The following is a 19,798-nucleotide window of genomic DNA, read 5'->3' as shown; positions in this document are numbered from 1 at the left end:
CCTTGAATTCTTCAAACAGCACTGAAAATGTGCTGCTCCTTTTTTAGGGTAATACTTGAAATCTATTTTAGAAAGTAAAATCCATTTTATAAAGTTACACTGTGAAAAACTCAGCCTGTATTTCATACTTCAGCACGTGGTAGAATTCCTGAGCACCCAGGTTATCCAGATGATCCCAAGGGAGTTTAGGGAAATAAAAATCCCTCCTGACACTCCAGAGCTTTGAATGTGGGACTCAGAGATGCTGTGGAAATCCAAAATCCGTGCTGGGTGTTGTTGCTGTGGTGGTGATGGAGCCTCGGACTTGGGTGGCCGTGTTTGTTTGTCCTGGCAGTGCTCACTAAAACACCAGGCCTGGAAAAACCATTCCAGCAATTTGGGGACGTTTGAGAAGTTACAAAATCCTCCTTTCACTGCGTTTTCACAGCTCGGGCTCAGCCTGGTGGAATTGCTCCAGGTGGCATTTGTGTGTCCTGAGCTTTGGCCATGCTGCTGCTGAAAGATTCCTCCTTGAAATGACACAGGGGAGCACATCCTCATCCCTCCCCCCTGCTTTGGGATTTTATCCTGGTTTATCTGGGTGTTTGGCTTTCAGGGGGTGTTTGCTTTTATCCCAACCCCTGAGCTTCTTTATGCAAACAAGGTGGGACATTGATGATTTTTGTCTGGTCCTTTTAAAGCCTCAATTCCAACCTCACCTCTTGGGTGGTTGAAGAGCAGGGTAAAAGAAGGTAAAGGGTAAAAGAGCAGGGTAAAACTTCCCAGAGTGGCCACTCCAGTGTGAAATGTGCCAGGAATTCCTGTTGTAGTAAGGGTCCCTGCTGGGTAATAATTAGCATTGACTATGATTCTAGAAGGCTGATTAATTGCTTTTATTATATTATATTATACTATATTAATAAAAACTTACAGCCCTTGCCAGCAAGGCTTTTACCAGATTGGTCAAATGAATCTAAACACTATCACTAGTGGCTAATTAAGAAATCACCCTTTGGTGACCAAATCTCTATAACACATTCTACATCTGTACAGTTACAGGTGTAGTAAGGGAAGATAAGAATTGTTTATCATTCTTTTCTCTTCCCCAGCACAAAGCCTGGGAAAGTTGTGCCTGCTGCTCCCTGTGAAGACAAATTCCTATTGTCAATGCAGGCGAACCCAATGGGAAGAGATGACGATGTCTGACTCAATTTAGAAGGCTGAATTATTTCTTTATTATAACTATGCTAAAATATATTAATATGCTATATAAAAGGAGGATACTAAAACTACAAACTACTTTCTCTGACTCTATCTCTAACACAACTGGTGACCCTCTCTGAGAGCCCAGCCCCAGGTGGGTTGGATTGGATTGGATTGGATTGGATTGGATTGGATTGGATTGGATTGGATTGGATTGGATTGGATTGGGTTGGATTGGGTTGGATTGGGTTGGGTTGGATTGGCCACCAGCTCAAACAATCCTCGCCAGAATCCAAGGTAAACAATTCTCCAAACACATTCCACATGGGAAAAACAAGGAGCAGAAATAGAAATTGTTTTCTCTTTCATTTCTCTCTGTGCACCTCTATGAAAAATCCTGAGAGGGAGAGAAGTGTGCTTGCCACAAATTCCCACTGACTTTGCCCCTTTTCTCTCCTCAAGGTGCTCTTACGGAGTGTTACGATGAACTGGGCAACCGCTACCAGCTCCCCGTCTACTGCCTGGCCCCACCCATCAACATGATCGAGGAGAAGGGGGACCTGGAGACTCTGGATATCCCTGACCCCCCTCCCAACTCGGGGCACGAGTGCCAGCTGCGCCTGCGCCTGTCCACGGGCAAAGACCTGAAGCTGCAGGTGCGCAGCATGGACAGCGTGTACCACATGAAGCGGCGGCTGCACGCCGTGGAGGGGGTGGAACCGGGCAGCCAGCGCTGGTTCTTCTCTGGGAGACCCCTGGCAGACAAAATGAAACTGGAGGAGTTGAAAATCCCAAAGGACTACGTGGTGCAAGTCATCGTGAGCCAGCCCTTAGCAAATCCCACCCCGGTGGAAAACTGATTTCTGCTCGTTTGTTGGTTCTTCTCTCCTGCCTCTCTGTTGTGGGGTTTGTTTTCGCTGCCCTCTCTTCTTTTTTGGGGTTGTCCTGCTCGTGGATGGGTTGCAAGGAATGACCAGCAAAAAAATTCCATCTGTGATGGAGATCTGCAAAAACGTAAAACCGTAACCTGGCCTCTGGGGTTTGCCTGATCTCGTATTGAGCACAGCAAGAGGAACAGGGCAAGGGCAAAGAAAGGGAAAAGAGGGAGGGAAGAGATTGTTCTTCACTTAATACAGACGTGTGATGGTCCTGGAACTGTCAGTGGTGTCCCGATCCACGAGGCCGGAGCAGCAGAGAGCACTTTTATTTAAAAAACCAACTTGAAACGGAATCAGTGTATGCAGTTCCTGCAGGAAGGAGCCCGGTGCTCACGGAGATCCCTCCGGGTGTGCCCGGGCTCTGATGAGGCACAGCCAGCCCTGGGCAGCGGAGCTGGGCTGGGCTTTGCTCTCTGGCAGCTCCTGGTGATGCTCAGCCTGAGCAATTGTACATTCCGAGGTGGCAGTGCAGTCCTGTGCCACTGCCTCAGGCAATAACTCAGCCCTGGCTGCTCTGTACTGTAATTTACCTGCTCCAACTTAGCCTCAGCCTCAGCTCCTGCCTCTGTGCCTGCTGAATTGCTGTCCCTCAGACCACAGAGGCTGTGCTCAGCTGAGTGCTGCTCTGTGAGTGCAGCCCCTGTGTGCCACAGCACCAGGTGACTCTGCAGGTGCTGCCAGGTGCGATGGATCCCAGCTCCCCGTGCTGCCCTGCACGGGCAGAGAGGCTGAGGATGCAGCAGCACACGGCTGCCAGCCTTTGGGGTGGCACAGCCTTGCAGCTCTGGTGACTCCAGCACAGCTGGGGTGGCCTCACCAGCACAGAGCTGGGCCCTTGCTGGCCCTCCAGAATGTCCCAGGGGCCCTGCAGCAGATGACAAATCCTTTTGTAGTCTCACAGACCCTGCTGGGGTTGGGGGATGCACTTGGTTCCCCCACTGGAGCTGCCCTGTGGCTGCTCTGCACCCCTGCCTTTGCTGGAGATCAAGGCCCTGCTCTTTTAATCATCATTAATCATTTCTGTTTGATTGGGGTTTAAGCCATCGTTGAAATCACTTCTTCCGAAGTTAAACGTGCTCTTAATGATTTTTGGTTTTTTAATCCTGGTTTCTGTCTTCCCTCTGTGAATTAAGTGAAACCCTTGACAATTTTAAACTTCTGCTCCTTCAGTAATTCCATAGAAATCAAATTTCTGGCTCGCAGAGTGCTTGTGCCAGAGTCAGGATGATCAGGGACATCCCAGCAGGTGGAAGCAGAATTTCACTGATGGTTGGGAAACAGAGCCACGTTTTGTTTGCATTTCCCACCCCACCCAACTACAGCTTTTTTTGGTCCTCATTTTGTACCAAACCTGAGGGTTTCTGACAGCCCCACTGGCCCCACTTGGTACAGGGTGCCTGAAATGCAGTGGCAGAGCTGTAGAAAGGAAAATGAGTTCCCCGTTCTCATAATCACCAAAGTGACTTGCTTTGCTTTCCTTTTTTCTTCTTTTTTTTTCCTTTATTTTTAAAGGTGAAAGTGAGTTGATCAGTACTAACCTAGAACAAGTTTTCTATTGTGGAGTTTTTTTCAAGCAAATTTGATTTACCGTACTTGAGGGTTTTTTTGCAGCCAAATCTTTTGCATTCCAGGGGAGGGGGAAATATTTGCTACATAAACAAGTCAAAAAAAAATCTCTCTTGGGTTTTCTCTGGGCAAAAGATGGGATCATGCCAGGAAGACACTACTTGTCTTAAAAGGCATAATTTATATGTCTGGATAAATGTTCTTTATGGGGTCATTTCCCTGCAGTCCCTCCTGGAAAGGGGGGAAAATTCTGATGGATTAAGGAGGAGCAAACCTGGAGCTGTGAACACTAAAACACCACTTTTTTATTTTTGTAGGATCCTTTTATTATTATTATTATTATTGTTGTTATTATTATTTCTATTTTCATTCAGGCAATTTGTCGCCAGGTGCTGGTTTTGAGATGTTGGGGCTGGGATTGCTCTGCCCCCTCTGAGGCTTAATTTCATGACACTGTTCCACATGATCATGATTTATATTAATTGCTTTTATGGCAGGGAGGAAAGGTGAAGCTCTGAGGGCTGTGTTGTGAGGGAGTTCTGAGTAGAACAGAGACTTTGTTCATGAAAATTCTCTTTAACAGCCTCCCCCTCCTTCATCACATATCAAAACCTGAAAGAATTCAATGGTAAAATGCTTTTAGAGGTGACAGTGAAGAGTTTGACCCTCTCTGTATAAAGTGACAGCACTACTGAGCACACACCCTGCAGAAACACAATTTTACAAGGTTTCTATTAGGAAAGAACTTTAAATCTCAAAATAGCTGTTAAAAATCTCAGCAACAAGCTGCAAAGGCACATGGCTGACAGGGCCAGGTATAGAACTGGAAATTGTGACATAACAGAGACACATTTGTGTCTCAAATGATGGAGTTTGCCCTAAAAATTGGGGTTTGGTGCAGATTCCAGTGCAGGGGAGAAGGCTGAGAGTATGGGATGAGTTTTGGGGCAGAGGGGGCATCCCTTGAGAGAGGGAAAATTGATTTGGGTGGCTGAAGTGGCACCGATCAGGGGCTCTCCTGTGGGGGCTGGTGGCTGCTGGGGAGAGATGGAGAACCCCAGGAGGGGATAGAGAACCCCAGGAGGGGATGGAGAACTCCAGGAGAGGATAGAGAACCCCAGGAGGGGATGGAGAACCCCAGGAAAGGCTGGAAAACCCCAGGAGGGGATGGAGAAATCCAGGAGGGGATAGAGAACCCCAGGAGGGGATGGAGAACCCCAGGAGGGGATGGAGAACCCCAGGAGGGGATGGAGAACTCCAGGAGGGGATGGAGAAATCCAGGAGAGGCTGGAAAACCCCAGGAGGGGCTGGAGAACCCCAGGAGGGGCTGGAGAACCCCTGGATTGCAGCAGGAGGGTGCTGGCAGCATGTCCTGGCTGGGTTTTGCCCTTGGGGTGCTGTAACAGAATTTTAACGCACACAACACCAGCAAGGAGGAATCAATTTGAGATTTTTAAATTTCCCCCCTCAGCCCTCTGTGCCATTCCTGCTCAGCTCTGGCTGGGAACTGATACCAGGAGAGCCTTTTTTACCCTGTCAGTGGCAGCTCTGTTTGACACAGCTCAGATTTTTCTACTCTTTCTTGCCACTTGAGCCCGAGCCAGAAGTGATGACCTGATGAAAGTCACACTCCTGAAGAGCTCGAAGGGCAGAGAGGCACAAACACCTGAGCCTGCCAGGGCCAGGGAGCCCCAAAAATAGCCCCAGGTGTGCTGCAGGTGCATTTGGGGCACTGCAGAAGGATGCTCAGGGTCTTCTTCCCCACCCCAGTGACAGCTGCTCCTTCAGAGCCCCCCAAATGTCCCTGCCTGCCTCGGTGCATCGCAGGTTTTGGGGTCCTCCACACAAAACACAGCTTGGCATTCATTTTCTGAAAGCCTTCGCTTCTCTGGAGCTGGGGAGTGTTTTGGAAAATGAATTGGTGGTGTGATAAGTTGGGTTTTTAATAGACACCTTAAATTTGGGGTGTAACAACACCAAAAATCCTCAGCCCCAGAGCAACCAAACCAACCCCAGCTTTTCTTTGCCTTCCACAGAAAGTTTGGGGAGGAGAGGAAAGAGGGAATCTTTGGAGCAACTGTGCATAATGTTTGGTGAAGGTCAATGATAACTTGATAAAATATTGCTGTAGTGTGATGTGCTTCTGCATATATATCCATTGCTAGTAAATAATGTAAATTTTTTTTTTAAAGTATTAAAAATACAAAAATACTCTTTGTTACAATGGTGGGATGCTTTTAGCCATGGAGTTCTGGAAGCATTTTTGCTGTGTAGGTGTTGACAAAGTGAATGCTGAACGTTTCTCCATGTCTGTGATGCTTCAGAAATGGAAGGGGCAGCTGCATTTCTGGTTCTGGAGCTCTCTTTTCCAAACTTTTCCATGTTCCTGTACAGACATCCGAGACCCTGCACCTTATGCAGAGAATGTTTACATTTAAAAAAAAAAAAAAAAAAAGGAATTTTTTTCTTTTTTTGGCTTTTTCCCTGTGCTGCTCAGATCCTGTTACTTTGAAATGAAAGTAGTCTCTGTTAGTAAAAGGGGCTTTTTGTTGGTTTTTTGGTTGGTTTTGGTTTTTTTGCCCTTCCCTGCAATCAAATCCCTCCTGGATTGTGGCTGGAAGCTCTGGGACAGCTTGGACTTTTCTGGGAGTGGGATTAGAGGTGCTTGAGAAAGGTGTTTTTAAAAATAAAAACCCTGCCTTGGCTGTGGGGATGAGCTCTGTCCACGCTGCAGCTTCCCTGGAAAACAGCAAACCCTGCTCCAAACCCTCTGGACGTCGTGGCTGCCTTGGGAAGCCTCGGGGTTGCATTTCCCAGCATCCACATTCCTGTTTCCTCCCCAAATGATGAATGTCCTGCTGTTCCCTCTGCAGCCACAAACACCCTGTGGTGGTTTGGATGCACAAAGCTGCTCCAAGGTTTCCCTGCCCAGGAATTGTTTGGGATTGCTGTGGGTGCCTCTCCTCTCCCGAATTCAACCTGCGTGGATCCTCCGTTGGGATGGAGTTGGAGCTCTCCTTCCCCAGGGGGACACTTCACTGAGCCTACACCGGGCAGGCAGCTGGAAAATGAGATATTTTAACCAAAAGGCTCCTCCAAGTGGACTTTTGAGACTTTTACCCAACGTGTCTGCTGGATTTTCCATGGAAAACTCCTCCCGACCCTCCGAGCAGGGCCGCGCTCGCGGGGTCGGCCCCGGGGGAACTCTGGATTTGACATTTTCCACATGAAGACCACTCAGAGCCACAGGGCAAAGAGAAAACTTCAAATCCTGACCCCTGCCTTAAAACCTCTCGTTCATCTTGAGCTCCAGAAAATCTTGCACCTGCTCCCTCCCAGATCCCTTTTTTTTTTCCTTCCGTTGGGAAATCGGAATCCGCTCCAAAAGCTGCAGACAATTGCAGGCAGTGGACAATAAAAGGAATTGGAGCTGGTGGCTTTATTAAAACAACAAACTGGTCTTGGCTTAAAACCCTTATTTGTGCCTCTCAAGTCCAGGGAATGTTTCAAAAGAGGTGGATTTGAGCAACAGCTGGCCAGGACTGCGGTGGTGGCACCGGGGGACACCTGGTGGCACTTGGTGACACTTTGAGCAAGGGACTCGGCTCTGTGTCCTCTCTGCCTCACGGGAATGGCTTTCAAAGATGGCTGGTACCATCAAATTTGTACTTCTTGAATAAATACCTTCATTTTTATGGTAAAAGCCCTGGCGTGTGCGCGTTTGTGCTGTGGGATTGGCGTTCCCGGTCCTTGTGCTGGATTTGGGATTGCCCCAGGAAACCCCCAGGATGGGGAAATTCCAGGGATGGGGCTGTTTCTTTCCCCTATAACTTCTAGGAACACTTTTAGAATCAAATATTTGTGTTAAACAAGCTTTTTAATATTTTCCCCCTCACTGCTCAGGGAAGAATTCCAGAATTCTGATTTTATCCTGCTTTGATTCCAAACTGCTTTATGGGTTTTTATCTTGTACTTTATTAACACCTCACAGGTTGTCTCCAGGCTAATAAATTATTTCTTATCTTAGGGAAGATCTTTTACTGCTGAGAGCAAACCACCCTGAATTTCCAGCGGAAACGCTGTGCAAATTCCCTGTATTTATAACAAAACAAAAAAATTAAACATTTTTTCCCCCTGCATTAAAAAATAAGAATAATCCTGGTCACGCCACGGCTTAGGAAATTCACTCAGTGTTCTTTTTCCTCCTGAAATTTCTTCAGTGGGGCTTTTGGCTGGGAGCTGCAATTCTCCAATTCCTCCATTACCTCTGATGCCCCTCAGGGACACGTTGTAATGTGAATTTGGGTGTGTGACAATGTTTTCTCTTGCAGGGAAGGTGTGAAATCCGTGCAGAATGCAGAGCCCGGAGATGTGCCTGGCTCTGGGGATCAGCTCCTTGCTGAACAAAAATAATGGATCTGGGTAATTGGCCTGTAATTACGTTTCCTGACACTTTGTCTTAATTCAGGGCAGCACTTTTATAGTCTTGATTAACTACCAGAGGTATTGGAGGAGTAGGAATAATTCTCTGTAGGCCACAGCTAAATATTTCCATTTTTTTAAATAAAATTCAAGAAATTAGGGTGATTTCACTGTAGAATTTGGGATGTGAGTTACAAACAATCAAGGGTGTGATTTTCCTGGAAATTTTCCCTTTACAGATGTAAGAGACATAATTTTTATTTCGTTTATATGGGAGTGTGTACATATAGTGTCTTTAATTTATCAATATCCTCTTTTTAAATAGATACTCACAAAATACAAGGTGTAAAGGCTTTGCACCTTTACAATTTTCTTGTAAAGAAAATTTATAATTTTATTAATTGGTCCATAGTCCCTTAAAAACCTTTTTCCCTTAAATTCCTTTTTTAAGGGAATACGGATCAATTAAAGACAATTATAAATGATGCAGCCATTCCATAAAATCCCAGGATGCTCAGCTGGTAATTTTAGAGAGGAGGTAGATCCCCCCTCACAAAGTGAGGAGTTATTCCAGAGAAAGACCCCAAATTCGGGCTCTCCTTCTCCAAAAGAGTTTCCTGACTGACTCAGGAGAAATCAATTCCAGCTGATTGCCTGGGGCTCATCCCGAACATTCCCGGCTCCCGGAGCTCCTCCCTGGCTGCTGCTCTGCCCCTGGAGATGCGGTGCAGATGTTGGAGTGATTCACAACATCTGGATTGTGCCCAGAGGAGCCCCCACGGCTGGGACATGCCCCTGTGGAAGTGGCCTTTGAACCAGGGGGCATCAACAGGATTTGGGGCTGGAAAGCCTCGTCCAGGAAATCCTGGGAGGGCTGAAAAGTGCCCAGAGGATGGTGTTGGGGTCTCAGTGCTGGGCTGGCCCCAAGAGTGGAAAAATCCTCATTTCCCAGCCCATGCAACCAAAGAAGTCTGGACTGTGTAAGATCGAGGTTTCAAGGTTGTTTATTTTTATTTATGTACAATATTCTTTCTCTGACCTGTTGAGGTCCGTCTAGTGCAGAAGCCATGGCAGTCTGCCTGCCCTGCCAGGTGGCATCTACATTTTATATCAAAAATTACATATGTTATATTTACAATAATGTGCCAATAACTATCACTTAAGTTGGACAGTGTGTCTCTACCTTAAACCAACAGAAAAGTGTCACCATCACAGCAAGACGTGGAGGACAAGAAGAAGGGGAAGAAGGTCAGGACACGCCCAAATCCCTCCATCTTGTAACCCCTGAACCCCATCCTAAAAATCCCAAAATTTCTAGTTTTCCACCCTATGGTAATTCAAATATCACACTGCTCAAACCCTTTTGGGTTGTAATTCCTCACATAGGAATTGCAAGTGTTAGAATTGAAGCCATGGGTGTTTTTGACTTCTTCCCAAGGTCCCCGAGCCCCTGGCAGGGTCTGGAGCCAGCCAGGGCAGCCAGAGGGGTGTCCTGGGCTCTGACAGATGGGGTGTTTGGTCCCTGCAGGGCTGAGCCTCCTCCAACTGAAAATAGAAATAACACTGAAAATATAAACCTCAAATAACTGAAGAGGAGACTCTGGTGGGCAAAGAGGAGAATTCTCCATAAAAACAACAACCCAGGGCCCTGGCAGCAGAGAGGGGGAGCAGGGGAGTTGATCTCCCTCAGCTCCTTGTGCCCTGCAGCAGGTGGAGATGCAGAAAGGTTGAGGGACAGACCATAAAACTGATTTCCTGCCTGGGAAGGGCACGGGGAACAGCAAGCAGTGCTCCCACCCAGACAATAAATGGGACCTCCTGCTTCTCCCAGCTGCAGGAAATGCCAGAATACTGCTGCTGCTGCCGCCTTTGGGGTGTGCTGGGAGAGCAGCCAGGCTCCAAAGCTGCTGCCAGAGCCATGGAATGGGTTCTTGGAAGGGACCTTAAAGCTCACCCAGTGCCACCCCTGCCATGGGCAGGGACACCTCCCACTGTCCCAGGCTGCTCCAACCTGGCCTTGGGCACTGCCAGCGATGCAGGGGCAGCCACAGCTGCTCTGGGCACCCTGTGCCAGGGCCTGCCCACCCTCACAGGGAAGGATTCCTTCCCCATATCCCATCTAAATCTCCTTTCTGGCAGTGGGAAGCCATTCCAGTATCCTGTCACTGCAGGCTCTTGTGAATTCTCTCTCTCCATCTTTCCTGCAGCTCCCTCAGGAAGGTCACAGTTGTGTCACCCCCAAGTTTCTCCTCTCCAGGTGAACAATCCCAGCTCTCCCAGCAGAGCTGCTCCATCCCTCTGATCCCCTGGAGCTCCTCTGGGCTCTCTGCAGCAGCTCCAGCTCCTCCTTGGAGAGTTCCTTTCCCATCCCTCCCATGTCCATGGTTGGCTTCTCCCCCTCCTCCCCAGATCCCACTGGGGACACCCCCAGTGTTGATCCTGGGCCAGAGCAGAGCTGCAGGTCATGCCCAACATCAGAGCTGAGCTTTAGGGGTAATCCTGCCTTTCCCACCCCTCTCCCTCCCCACAGCATTCCAGCCCAGTGGGTGGACGAGCAGCAGGATCTGATCCCTATTTTCAGGTCAGTCCCATCCTGGAGAAAGCAATAAAACTTCCCCTGAGGAGAGCAGGGAGCTCTCAGGCACTGCCTGCACGAAGCTGGGAGCAATAATTAGCAGGATTTATTTCATTTGAAATGCCCACTGCTCCCAGTCAGGCTGCACAGGCAATTAATACCCTGGAACAGACAAGAGATGCTGCTCAGAATTCATGGACAGCATTAATAAGATGATTTATGAGAGAGCCAGGTGTGATTTCTGCCCAGAGAAAATGTGAAGGTGCTCATGGCTGTCTGCCTGTCTTCTCCTCCTGTTTTCTCCCATCTTCTTTCCCGCCCCACCACTGGAGGGAAAAAAAAAAAACAACAAAAAAACCCAAACTTTTTCCTGTGGCCCGGGCTGAGCGCTGGGATGTGGATTTGGGGCAGAACCCGCGCGGTGCGGGTATGTGTTCCTATAGGATACGACAAAATATAACGCGAGCTACTTGTTATTGTGTAAGGTAAAAGAGGAAGTTTATTTTTTTACTTCAACTTTTATACTTTTTTAAAGGTGACAGTGGATTGGAGAGTGAATGGGTTGTTTTTTTAAAGACACTGGACAAACTACTGGTACATTAAGTTTCTTTACTCCTATGAAGGAATGTAAAACAATATGTTATTTACAGAAATTGTGTGGGAAAGTTTTCTAACAGAATGTAAACTCAGAAGGCTTTAGAAAAACTTAAGAATCAGAGCCACAGGTGTGTGCGGGGCCAGCCCGATGGCTCCGGGCTGCACCGCCGGCTGTCCCCTAGATGTCCCCATTCCATTCGGGATCGGTTTTCCAGAGGCTGCCGCCGTGGGGAGGATGCGGCGTCCCAGCGGACACCGGCTGGGCCGGGATTTGCTTTCCTGGGCTCGGGATTGGGATTCCCCCGGCTGGCTCCGCGGCGGGGCCGAACCGAGCCGGGCTGGGCCACGACCCGGTGCACCGGGACGGGCAGAACGGGGCCGGGATCTGCCCCGGCGGGACCGAACCGAGCCGGGCTGGGCCACGACCCGGTGCACCGGGACGGGCAGAACGGGGCCGGGATCTGCCCCGCCGGGGCCGTACCCGGGCTGAGCCGTGCCAGGACGACTGGGCAGAGCGTACCCGAGCTGAGCAGTGCGGTCAGGGCGGACCTTGACCCGGCTGGGCAGTGCTGGGCCGTACCCAGAAGGAACCGTGCTGTGCCAAGGCAGAGCTGTGCCCAGGCTGAACCGTGCCTGGGATGAGCCGTGACAGTCTGGGCAGGCTGTGCCCTGTCTGTGCCGTGCCCGGACCGAGCCGAGCCGTGCCCTGTCTGTGCCATTGCTCGGACTATGCCCTGTCCTAGCCGGGCCGTGCGGGGCGGTGCCGTGCCCGGACCGTGCCCTGTTTGTGCCGTGCCCGGACCGAGCCGGGCCATGCCCTGTCTGTGCCATGCCCGGACCGAGCCGAGCCGTGCCCTGTCTGTGCCATGCCCAGACCGTGCCCTGCCTGTGCCGTGCCCAGACCGAGCCGAGCCGTGCCCTGCCCGGACCATGCCCGGACCGAGCCGGGCCGTGCCCTGCCTGTGCCGTGCCCGGACCATGCCCGGACCGAGCCGGGCCGTGCGGGGCGGTGCCGTGCCCGGACCGTGCCCTGCCTGTGCCCTACCCGGACCGAGCCGGGCCGTGCCCTGTCTGTGCCCTACCCGGACCGAGTCGGGCCGTGCCGTGCCCGGACCATGCCCGGACCGAGCCGGGCCGTGCGGGGCGGTGCCGGGCACGGGCGGCCAATGTCTCTGTCCCGGGCAGCCCAGCCCAGCCCAGCCCAGCCCAGCAGGTGGAGCGGCTCCGGCTCCACGTGCGCGGCCGGAGGCGGCCCCGGTGCCGGTCCCGCCTCGCCGCTCCCGGGGCGCGCAGCGGCTCCGTCCTCCCGGGGCCGGAGCGGGCGGCGGCTCCGCAGCTCCGGGGGCCGCACTCCGCGATGGCTTTCGCCAATTTCCGCCGCATCCTGCGCCTCTCCGCCTTCGAGAAGCGCCGCTCCAAGGAATACGAGCACGTCCGCCGCGACCTGGACCCCGGCGAGGTGTGGGAGGTGGTGGGCGAGCTGGGAGATGGAGCCTTCGGCAAAGTCTACAAGGTGGGTGCCGGGGGGCTCCGGGAGCGGCCGCGGGCCCGGCTCGGAGCGGCTCCGCTGCCCGGACACGGCCGGGTCCCGTTAGCCGGGAGGAGCCGGGCTTGGCACCGCAGCGCTCCGGGAAGGGGAGAGGAGGGAGAAAAGCTTCCTGCTTTTTTTATTTCTTGCCTTTATTTATTTATTTATTTATTTGTTATTTTTTACTTTCATTTTGTTTGTTTTTTTGTCGCCCCGCATCGCCCGTTTTCAAGAGCGATGCTTTTGTGAGGAGAGCCCGGCGCTGCCTGCCAACCCCGGCGGTGCAATGAATGGAGGGAGGTTTCCTGGAAATCGGCACTTCCAGAGCTGTCTCCAAGTTTTCTGAGTCACGGGGGATTTGTATCCCCGGCAGGAAACTTGGGAGGGCCGAGAGGAGCCGGGTGCAGCGCTGTGAATGTTTAACCTCGGGCTTTAGGGACGGGGGTTTCGGGGAGCGAAGATTCCCCGGACTTTGCAGCCCGAAGCTGCGGCGTTCCCGCTGTGCCGTGTCCTGGCAGGGGCTGAGCCGGGGGTTTGGGGACATCCCGGGCACCCCGAGGGTCCCGGACACCCCTGTGTGACAGGAGCTGCTGGGAATGGGAGTGGGAATTGCCTCTTGGGCAGCTGGGGCTTGGTGGCCTCCTTAGATCCTCTGAGAAGTATTGCCTTGGAAAAAAAAAGAGAAATCAATAGGCCAGGAAGGGTGGCAGGTACTGCAGATCAGGACAGGGGGGGTTTGGTGTGTTTATTTCTCATCTCTGTCACGGTATTTGACAGAAACTCTAAAAAACTGAGTGATAAACACCCACTGAGTGAAACTTCTTAGTGAAAAACCCTATAGTCTAATACAACACAATTCCTAAAAATCATATTTAAATCCCTTCTCCATTTATCCTTCTGACAGCAGCATCAGTAGAAATTCTGTTGCCATTCTGCTCTGTGAGGTGCATGGGAAGCACATTTGTGTGTAGCAACGCTCACTCCTGGATGATTCCTTGCTTTTATTTGCTCAAGTTTCTCAAACAGTGACAGGAACCAGGTAAACAGTGTAAAATAACTTCATTGGCCTCTGAGAGAAAGGAAAACTTAAACATTTATTTAAATGCTTTCTACTTTAAACAAGTATAATGTTCCCAAAGTAGGTGACTTAGAGAATAAAGCTACTTTAAAGGTGGCTGGTTTGGTTTGTCATCTCTGAATGCCTCAGTTATTAACCCCAGCCTCACCAGAAAACCATTGTCAGGGTATCTTTATTACTGCAGGTAAAGAATGTCAGCCTGTAAGGCAATAACATCACATCTCCAGCTCCTTTCATCCCCATTTTGACCCAAATGAGAATGAAAATGTCCCAGTGGACACCATGTGTTTACAACCAGAAGTTCACTCCTTCTGGAACTTGAATATTCAGGCAAATTTTTGCTTTAGTGGACTTTTAGCCCTGTTAGGCAGGGTGAGGTTTAACACCGTGCCAGAAATCAAAGGGTTATTTTATTGTATTTAGCAGCATTTCACTTCTCCATTGCTTTGATCTCTTCTCCACCCGTTCTCCATTCCATCTGGCAAAAGGTCATGGCTGGATTTTGAATTCTCATCCAAGAGTTTGTTTGTTCATTTAAGAATCCCAAATTATTTGGGGGTGCTGTTGCTATAAACCCTTATTTTAGGATGATAAATCCTTACTTTATAAGGATTAATAACCAGAGACACATTTTCCTTTCACCTAAAGTTTTTTTGTTGTCTCCTTTTGTTGGTTTTTTTTTTATATCTGGGGTGGGGATGAGTGTAAGGTGGAATGTGCAAGAGGGGGTTTTCCCTCTTGTGCTGCTCAGCTGCCAAAAAAGCAGCTGAATAACCCCCCCAAAAAATATCAGAATAACCCACCAAAAAACCAGCAGCTGAATAATCCACCTGTGAACAACCTGAATCACTCTCTTGACCCTGAAGTCAGTTTGATTTTCTGACTGGAGGCATTGCCTGCAGCGAGGCTGAGTGTCTGCAGGGCCCGGAGGTTTTCAGGATGTTCAGGGAAATTCCTGCCCGTTTTCCGCCCCTTTTCCACGCCCGGAAGCGTGGGGAGGTGACGGGATCCTGTGCCTGCATCCTGCCCCGTGTGCCATCTGTTGTGTCCCCTTGGAAAGGGCTGAGCAGGGCTTTGTTCTCTGGGCAGGCAGACCTGGCAGGAACCGAGGTGGGGAAAGATGGAAAAACGGGCTGGGTTTGGGAGGATTTGGTTTTGTGAGCAGGAGGAAGGAGGGCTGGGGGATTTGGGGTATTCCTGCCCTGTGGAATCCTGTCTGGAGCTGTGGCCTGGGCTCAGCAAAGCTGAACTGGCTTCTCACAGTGTTTCCAAAAGTAGCACAGGCTTCATTTAAATACATATTAATTAAAAAGAATGAAATGTACAGTGGAGTCTGGATCCTACACAGCAAACCTAAAAAAACCTGCAGCCAGCAGCAACTGGGCCTGGGATTTCCCTGGTTTTATAGAAATCTTTTTGCAGCAGAAGAGGATCTGCCTGCATGAGGAACCAGCTGAACAGAGGGTAATGAAGCTGAAAAGTGGGAGGGGGTGGGGAGGAAATGCTCCTTTCTGGCACTTATTCTGTGAATGCTGTGGTGGACGTGGTGGCAGCCCACAGGTGATCAAGCTTTGTCACCGCCTCATCCAAAGCTGGGTAAATGGATGATCCCAAATCCAGCAGTTGGGAGCTGTGGTCAGTGGGTGCCAGTCTGGGAAGGCTCCAGCCCGCCCAGAGTTGGGGGCATGTAAAAGTTCCTCACTCAGACCCTTCCCAAGCTGCCTTAGAAGAAAAAGAGAGAGATTTTCCTGGGAAAACACCTAAGATACCACCCATAAACCCAGAGGATCTGTGTTGCCACTTCAGAAAAGGAAAGCAGAGTTATTTTGTTGAAAGAACAGCTAAGATACCACCCAGAAACCCAGAGGATCTGTGTTGCCACTTCAGAGCTGGCATAATTTGGAGGGACAAGTGGCAGTGGCACCCCTGAGCTCTCAGGGAAGATGCTCAGGGGGAGCCCAGCAGTGCTGCAGCCCCTGCAGCCCCTCTCAGCCCTGCAGAGCAGCAGGGAGCTGCGTTGTGCCAGGAGGAAGGGATGGTGCCCACATGGGCAGGGAGAGCTCCCAGCTGGCAGGGGCTCCTCTGGCTGCTGCAGCACGGCCAGAGCCTCCTGCCTTTCCCCTGGGGGATTGTTTTGCTGCTCCCTGCCTCTTGTGCAGGGCTATCTGCCCTCCCCAGCGCCTGCTGAGGGGGACATTGGCTCCCTGATAAGGCTCCCCCCAGCAGGGTGGGGACAGGCTGTCCAAGGGGTTGTGGAAGGAGCTGGGGGTGCTCAGCCTGGAGAAGAGGAGGCTTAGGGGTGACTTTATTGCTCTCCACAACTCCCTGAAGGGAGGTTTAGACAGGTGGGGTCGGTCTCTGCCACTGGGCAGCACTGACAGAACAAGAGGACACAGCCTCAGCTACGTCAGGGAAGGTTCAGGTTGGATATTAGGAAAAAAATTTTCACCAAAAGAATAATAAAGCACTGGAATTGTCTTCCCAGGAAGGTGGTAGAATCACCATCTCTGGGTGTGTTTAAAAAAAGACTGGATGTGGCACTTGGTGCTGTAGTCTGGTTGTGGTGTTAGGGCATGGGTTGGACTTGATGATCTTGGAGGTCTCTTCCAGCCTCATCATTCTGTGATTCTATGATTGATTCTGTGATTCACTTTAGCCCTTCAAATCGCCTTCCCACAGCTCCATCCCACCGAGCCCCGTGGGCACAGCGAGTCAGCAGTGCCTCTTTTGTGCCCTTGTTCTCCTTCCTTCCCCAAAACACGCTGCAAAAGGCAAATTTGGGTTATCTGCTGTGCTGTGCTGCTATCGGTGCTGCACATGCTGGGGCTAAAAAGGCGCCTTTCAAGCAGGGGTAGTGAAAGGCTGATTGTTGGGTGCTGGGCAGCTGCCTGCAGCAGCAGCAGGGCTCTCTGTGGGCACCAGAGTGGCCCTGGCACCGCAGACCTCTCTGCTCATCACCCCAGCCTGTGCCACTCGTGGCTGGCTCAGGTGAGCCAGGCTCAGCTCTTGGTTTGATCCATCAGGGAGCAGGGTTAGGTGGGATTTTGGAATTGTTCCCTGGGAGGGTGGGCAGGCCCTGGCATAGGGTGGCCAGAGAAGCTGTGGCTGCCCCTGGATCCCTGGCAGTGCCCAAGGGACACTTGGATGGGGCTTGGATCCACCTGGGGTAGTGGAAGGTGTCCCTACCCGTGAAAACAAAATGAGCTTTAATGTCTCTTCCAGCCCAAATCATTCTGTGATTCTACATTTAACCTGTAATTCCTGGAAAGGGTGTGATGGAGAGATGTCAATATGCTGAGTTAACTTTGAGAAAGAAAAGGGAAGGAAAACAAAGCAGGGAAAGTTTGAGCTGATTGGCCACAAAAAAATGCAAGATCAAAGCATGGTCTTGTCCTTTAGAGCAGCTGAAGGCTTTCCTTAAAATCTTTCCACATGGGAAAGAGGGATGGGAAGGTTTGACACTGTTAAACCTGGCTGAACTTTAAACTTGATTTTCACTTTCGGCTGATGGGAACGTGGGCTGTGCCATCCCTGTCACAGCCCTGTGCTCTGTGTGACAGGGGACAGGGACAGCTCTCCGTGGCCTAAATATTTGGACAATGACTTCAGTGGCACAGCCCAGATCTTGGCAGCGCTGCTGGCAGTGGGAGCTGTGGGCAGGGGAGCTCAGATGAGCCTTCCACCCTCAGCACGTGGCAATTGCTGCTGCTCAGAAAAACTCCTCCATGGTTTTGTCCACGTTTTGTCTCCCGAGAACACAGTTTCCTTGGAGAAAAAGTTCTTTTTCTTGTCTGTGGGGTGCTGCCTGTAAGTGTGGGGCTCTCCCAGGGGCTGTGGGGGTGGCTGTGCTGTGTCCCCATCCGCTGGCACTGCCAGCCTGAACGCAGAGAGAGCAGAGCTCCAGCACGGAGAGTGCAGGCACGCTCTGCTCCCTGCCAGGGCAGTGCCTGTGTGTGCCACCCCAGCACTGGGGCTGGAAGGGGCAGCGTGTCCCTGGCACGGGGCAGAGCCATGGCTCTGTTCCTGCTGGAGCTGCATTCTCTGACTTTCCTCCTGGCTGGAGAGAAGCATCTCAGAGTCACCTCCCCGCTGGAAACCTTGCTGCCACTTCTCACCTCCCTGTGCTCCTGTCCCTGGGGCTCCTGGCTTTGCTCTGCTGGGATCTGGGTGGTTTTGGGGAGGTGGGAGATGCACAGGAGGAGGCTGTGCCCAGCTTGGTTCTCCTCAGCACCTGGATCTGCTGCTCCTGCCCCTTATTCCTTCTGCAAAGGGAAGTGCCAGCAGCGCTGGCCCACCCTGGCAGCCCTGGAGATGGGGAAGAGCTGAGTGTTTTATTCCCCTGCCAGGGCCTTGCTGAGCTGATGCTTTCCAGCCCAGTGAGAGGGCTGCCAGCCAGCCAGACCTGCCAGTGCCAGTCTGAACCCCTTCCTTGGCTCTGGGGTGTCACAGCCATTCAGTCCCTGCTCCCACAGCTCTCCGTGGACCAAATTTGTAGCAGGAAGTTGCTAGGAAACCCAGAACTGGCCGAAAGGCTTTTCCCCCTCTATTTTTTTAAATTTTTCCAATGTTGTGGCATTGTCTGAATGAAGGCAGGGCTAGGAATGCTCACTTGGAGCACTGTGCTCTTCCAGGGACCGCTGATTTGAAGGATTTGGTGCTCTGAAATTTTAGGCTGAAGATGCTGGGTCAAAGTGGAACTTCCCCCTGCTCAAAACCTGCGTGTTTATTTGCATGAGTCTCGCTGAGGCCAGGCCCAGGAGCTCTGCCTGGTTTCTGTGGGTGGTTATAACACAACACCACAGCCCCAAAGCCTCTGGCTGTGCCTTGCAGCTCTTTGGGTACAAGGTCTGGAACATCACATGCAGCTCTGTGAGCTCCTCATCTCTGCCCCCCTTTGCTGGGCCACTGCTGAGCTTTTAAGGCCAGGAGAGTTGTTTGTGCTGTGCTTTGGTCCCACTTGTGCTTGGCTGCCCAGAAAACGAGGCTGTGGCTGTAGCTGAGCTCTCTGGTGGGGCTGCTTTCCTGCCCTCAGCTTGTATAACCAAAGGAAGGCATTTCTGCTTTTTAATGTGTTTTTTTTAACGGTTTTTGGGGTGTTTCATAAGCCACTTCCCCTTCCCTCTTGCTGAAATGTTGCCACAGCTGCCGGAGCAGCAGTGCTGGTGGGACCAGGGCTGTGCTGCTGTCCCCTGGCCACGTGTCACCAGCTGCTGTTTGGTGGCACCAGTGCCTGAATCCAGAGTTTCAAACAAAACCCCAAACAGGATTCATTTATGGTGACAAACTGAAGTGGTTCAAGGGCTGAGAGGCTTGGAAGTCATGGAATGGTTTGGGATGGAAGGGACCTTAAAGATCACCTCATTCCACCGCCTGCCATGGCAGGGACACCTCTCACTGTCCCAGGCTGCTCCAAACCCATCCAGCCTGGCCTTGGGCACTGCCAGGGATCCAGGGGCAGCCACAGCTGCTCTGGGCACCTGTGCCAGGGTGTGCCCACCCTCCCAGGGAACAATTCCTTCCCAAAATCCCATCCAGCCCTGCTCTGGCAGTTTGAAGCCATTCCCTGTGTCCTGTCACTCCCATTCCTGAGGAACAGTCCCTCTCCATTTTTATTTTTTTGTAGCCCTTCAGGCACTGGAAGGCCCCAGTGAGGTCACCCCAAAGCTTCACTTCTCCAGCTTGACCAGCCCCAGCTTTCTCAGCCTGCCTCCATTCCAGCTCCCACTGATTATTTGGCACCACCAGGAGCACTGACCCAAGCCTGGCTAGTCTCTGTTTAGTGATGCAGGGAGCTCAGGCCAGGTTCATCAGGAGGCAATTAATCATTATTAATTGGGAAACGCGTGAGGGAGCAGTGCCACACAGAGCAGCAGCGGGGTGGGGCGGGCCCAGCTATCACCCCCCAAATGCAG

The 19,798-nt window shown here is 51.3% G+C and overlaps 2 protein-coding genes across 2 annotated transcripts in view; both read left to right on the top strand.

The window, feature by feature from the left end:
• Positions 1-7,389, top strand: part of UBTD2 (ubiquitin domain containing 2) — a 47,578-nt gene extending 40,189 nt beyond the window's left edge. Inside the window, exon 3 of the mRNA XM_030283830.4 lies at positions 1,645-7,389. Coding sequence (XP_030139690.1) covers positions 1,645-2,042 — 398 coding nt within the window. The 3' untranslated portion in view covers positions 2,043-7,389. The remainder of the gene's footprint in view (positions 1-1,644) is intronic.
• Positions 7,390-12,514: 5,125 nt separating this feature from the next.
• Positions 12,515-19,798, top strand: part of STK10 (serine/threonine kinase 10) — a 44,250-nt gene continuing 36,966 nt past the window's right edge. Inside the window, exon 1 of the mRNA XM_041718935.2 lies at positions 12,515-12,793. Within this exon, the coding sequence (XP_041574869.2) occupies positions 12,638-12,793 (156 nt within the window). The 5' untranslated portion in view covers positions 12,515-12,637. The remainder of the gene's footprint in view (positions 12,794-19,798) is intronic.

The sequence above is a fragment of the Taeniopygia guttata genome, chromosome 13 (genome assembly GCF_048771995.1).
Source record: "Taeniopygia guttata chromosome 13, bTaeGut7.mat, whole genome shotgun sequence".
Classification (NCBI taxonomy): domain Eukaryota; kingdom Metazoa; phylum Chordata; class Aves; order Passeriformes; family Estrildidae; genus Taeniopygia; species Taeniopygia guttata.
The sequence above is the reverse complement of the archived record's forward strand: the minus strand, read 5'-3'. Positions and strand labels throughout refer to the sequence as shown.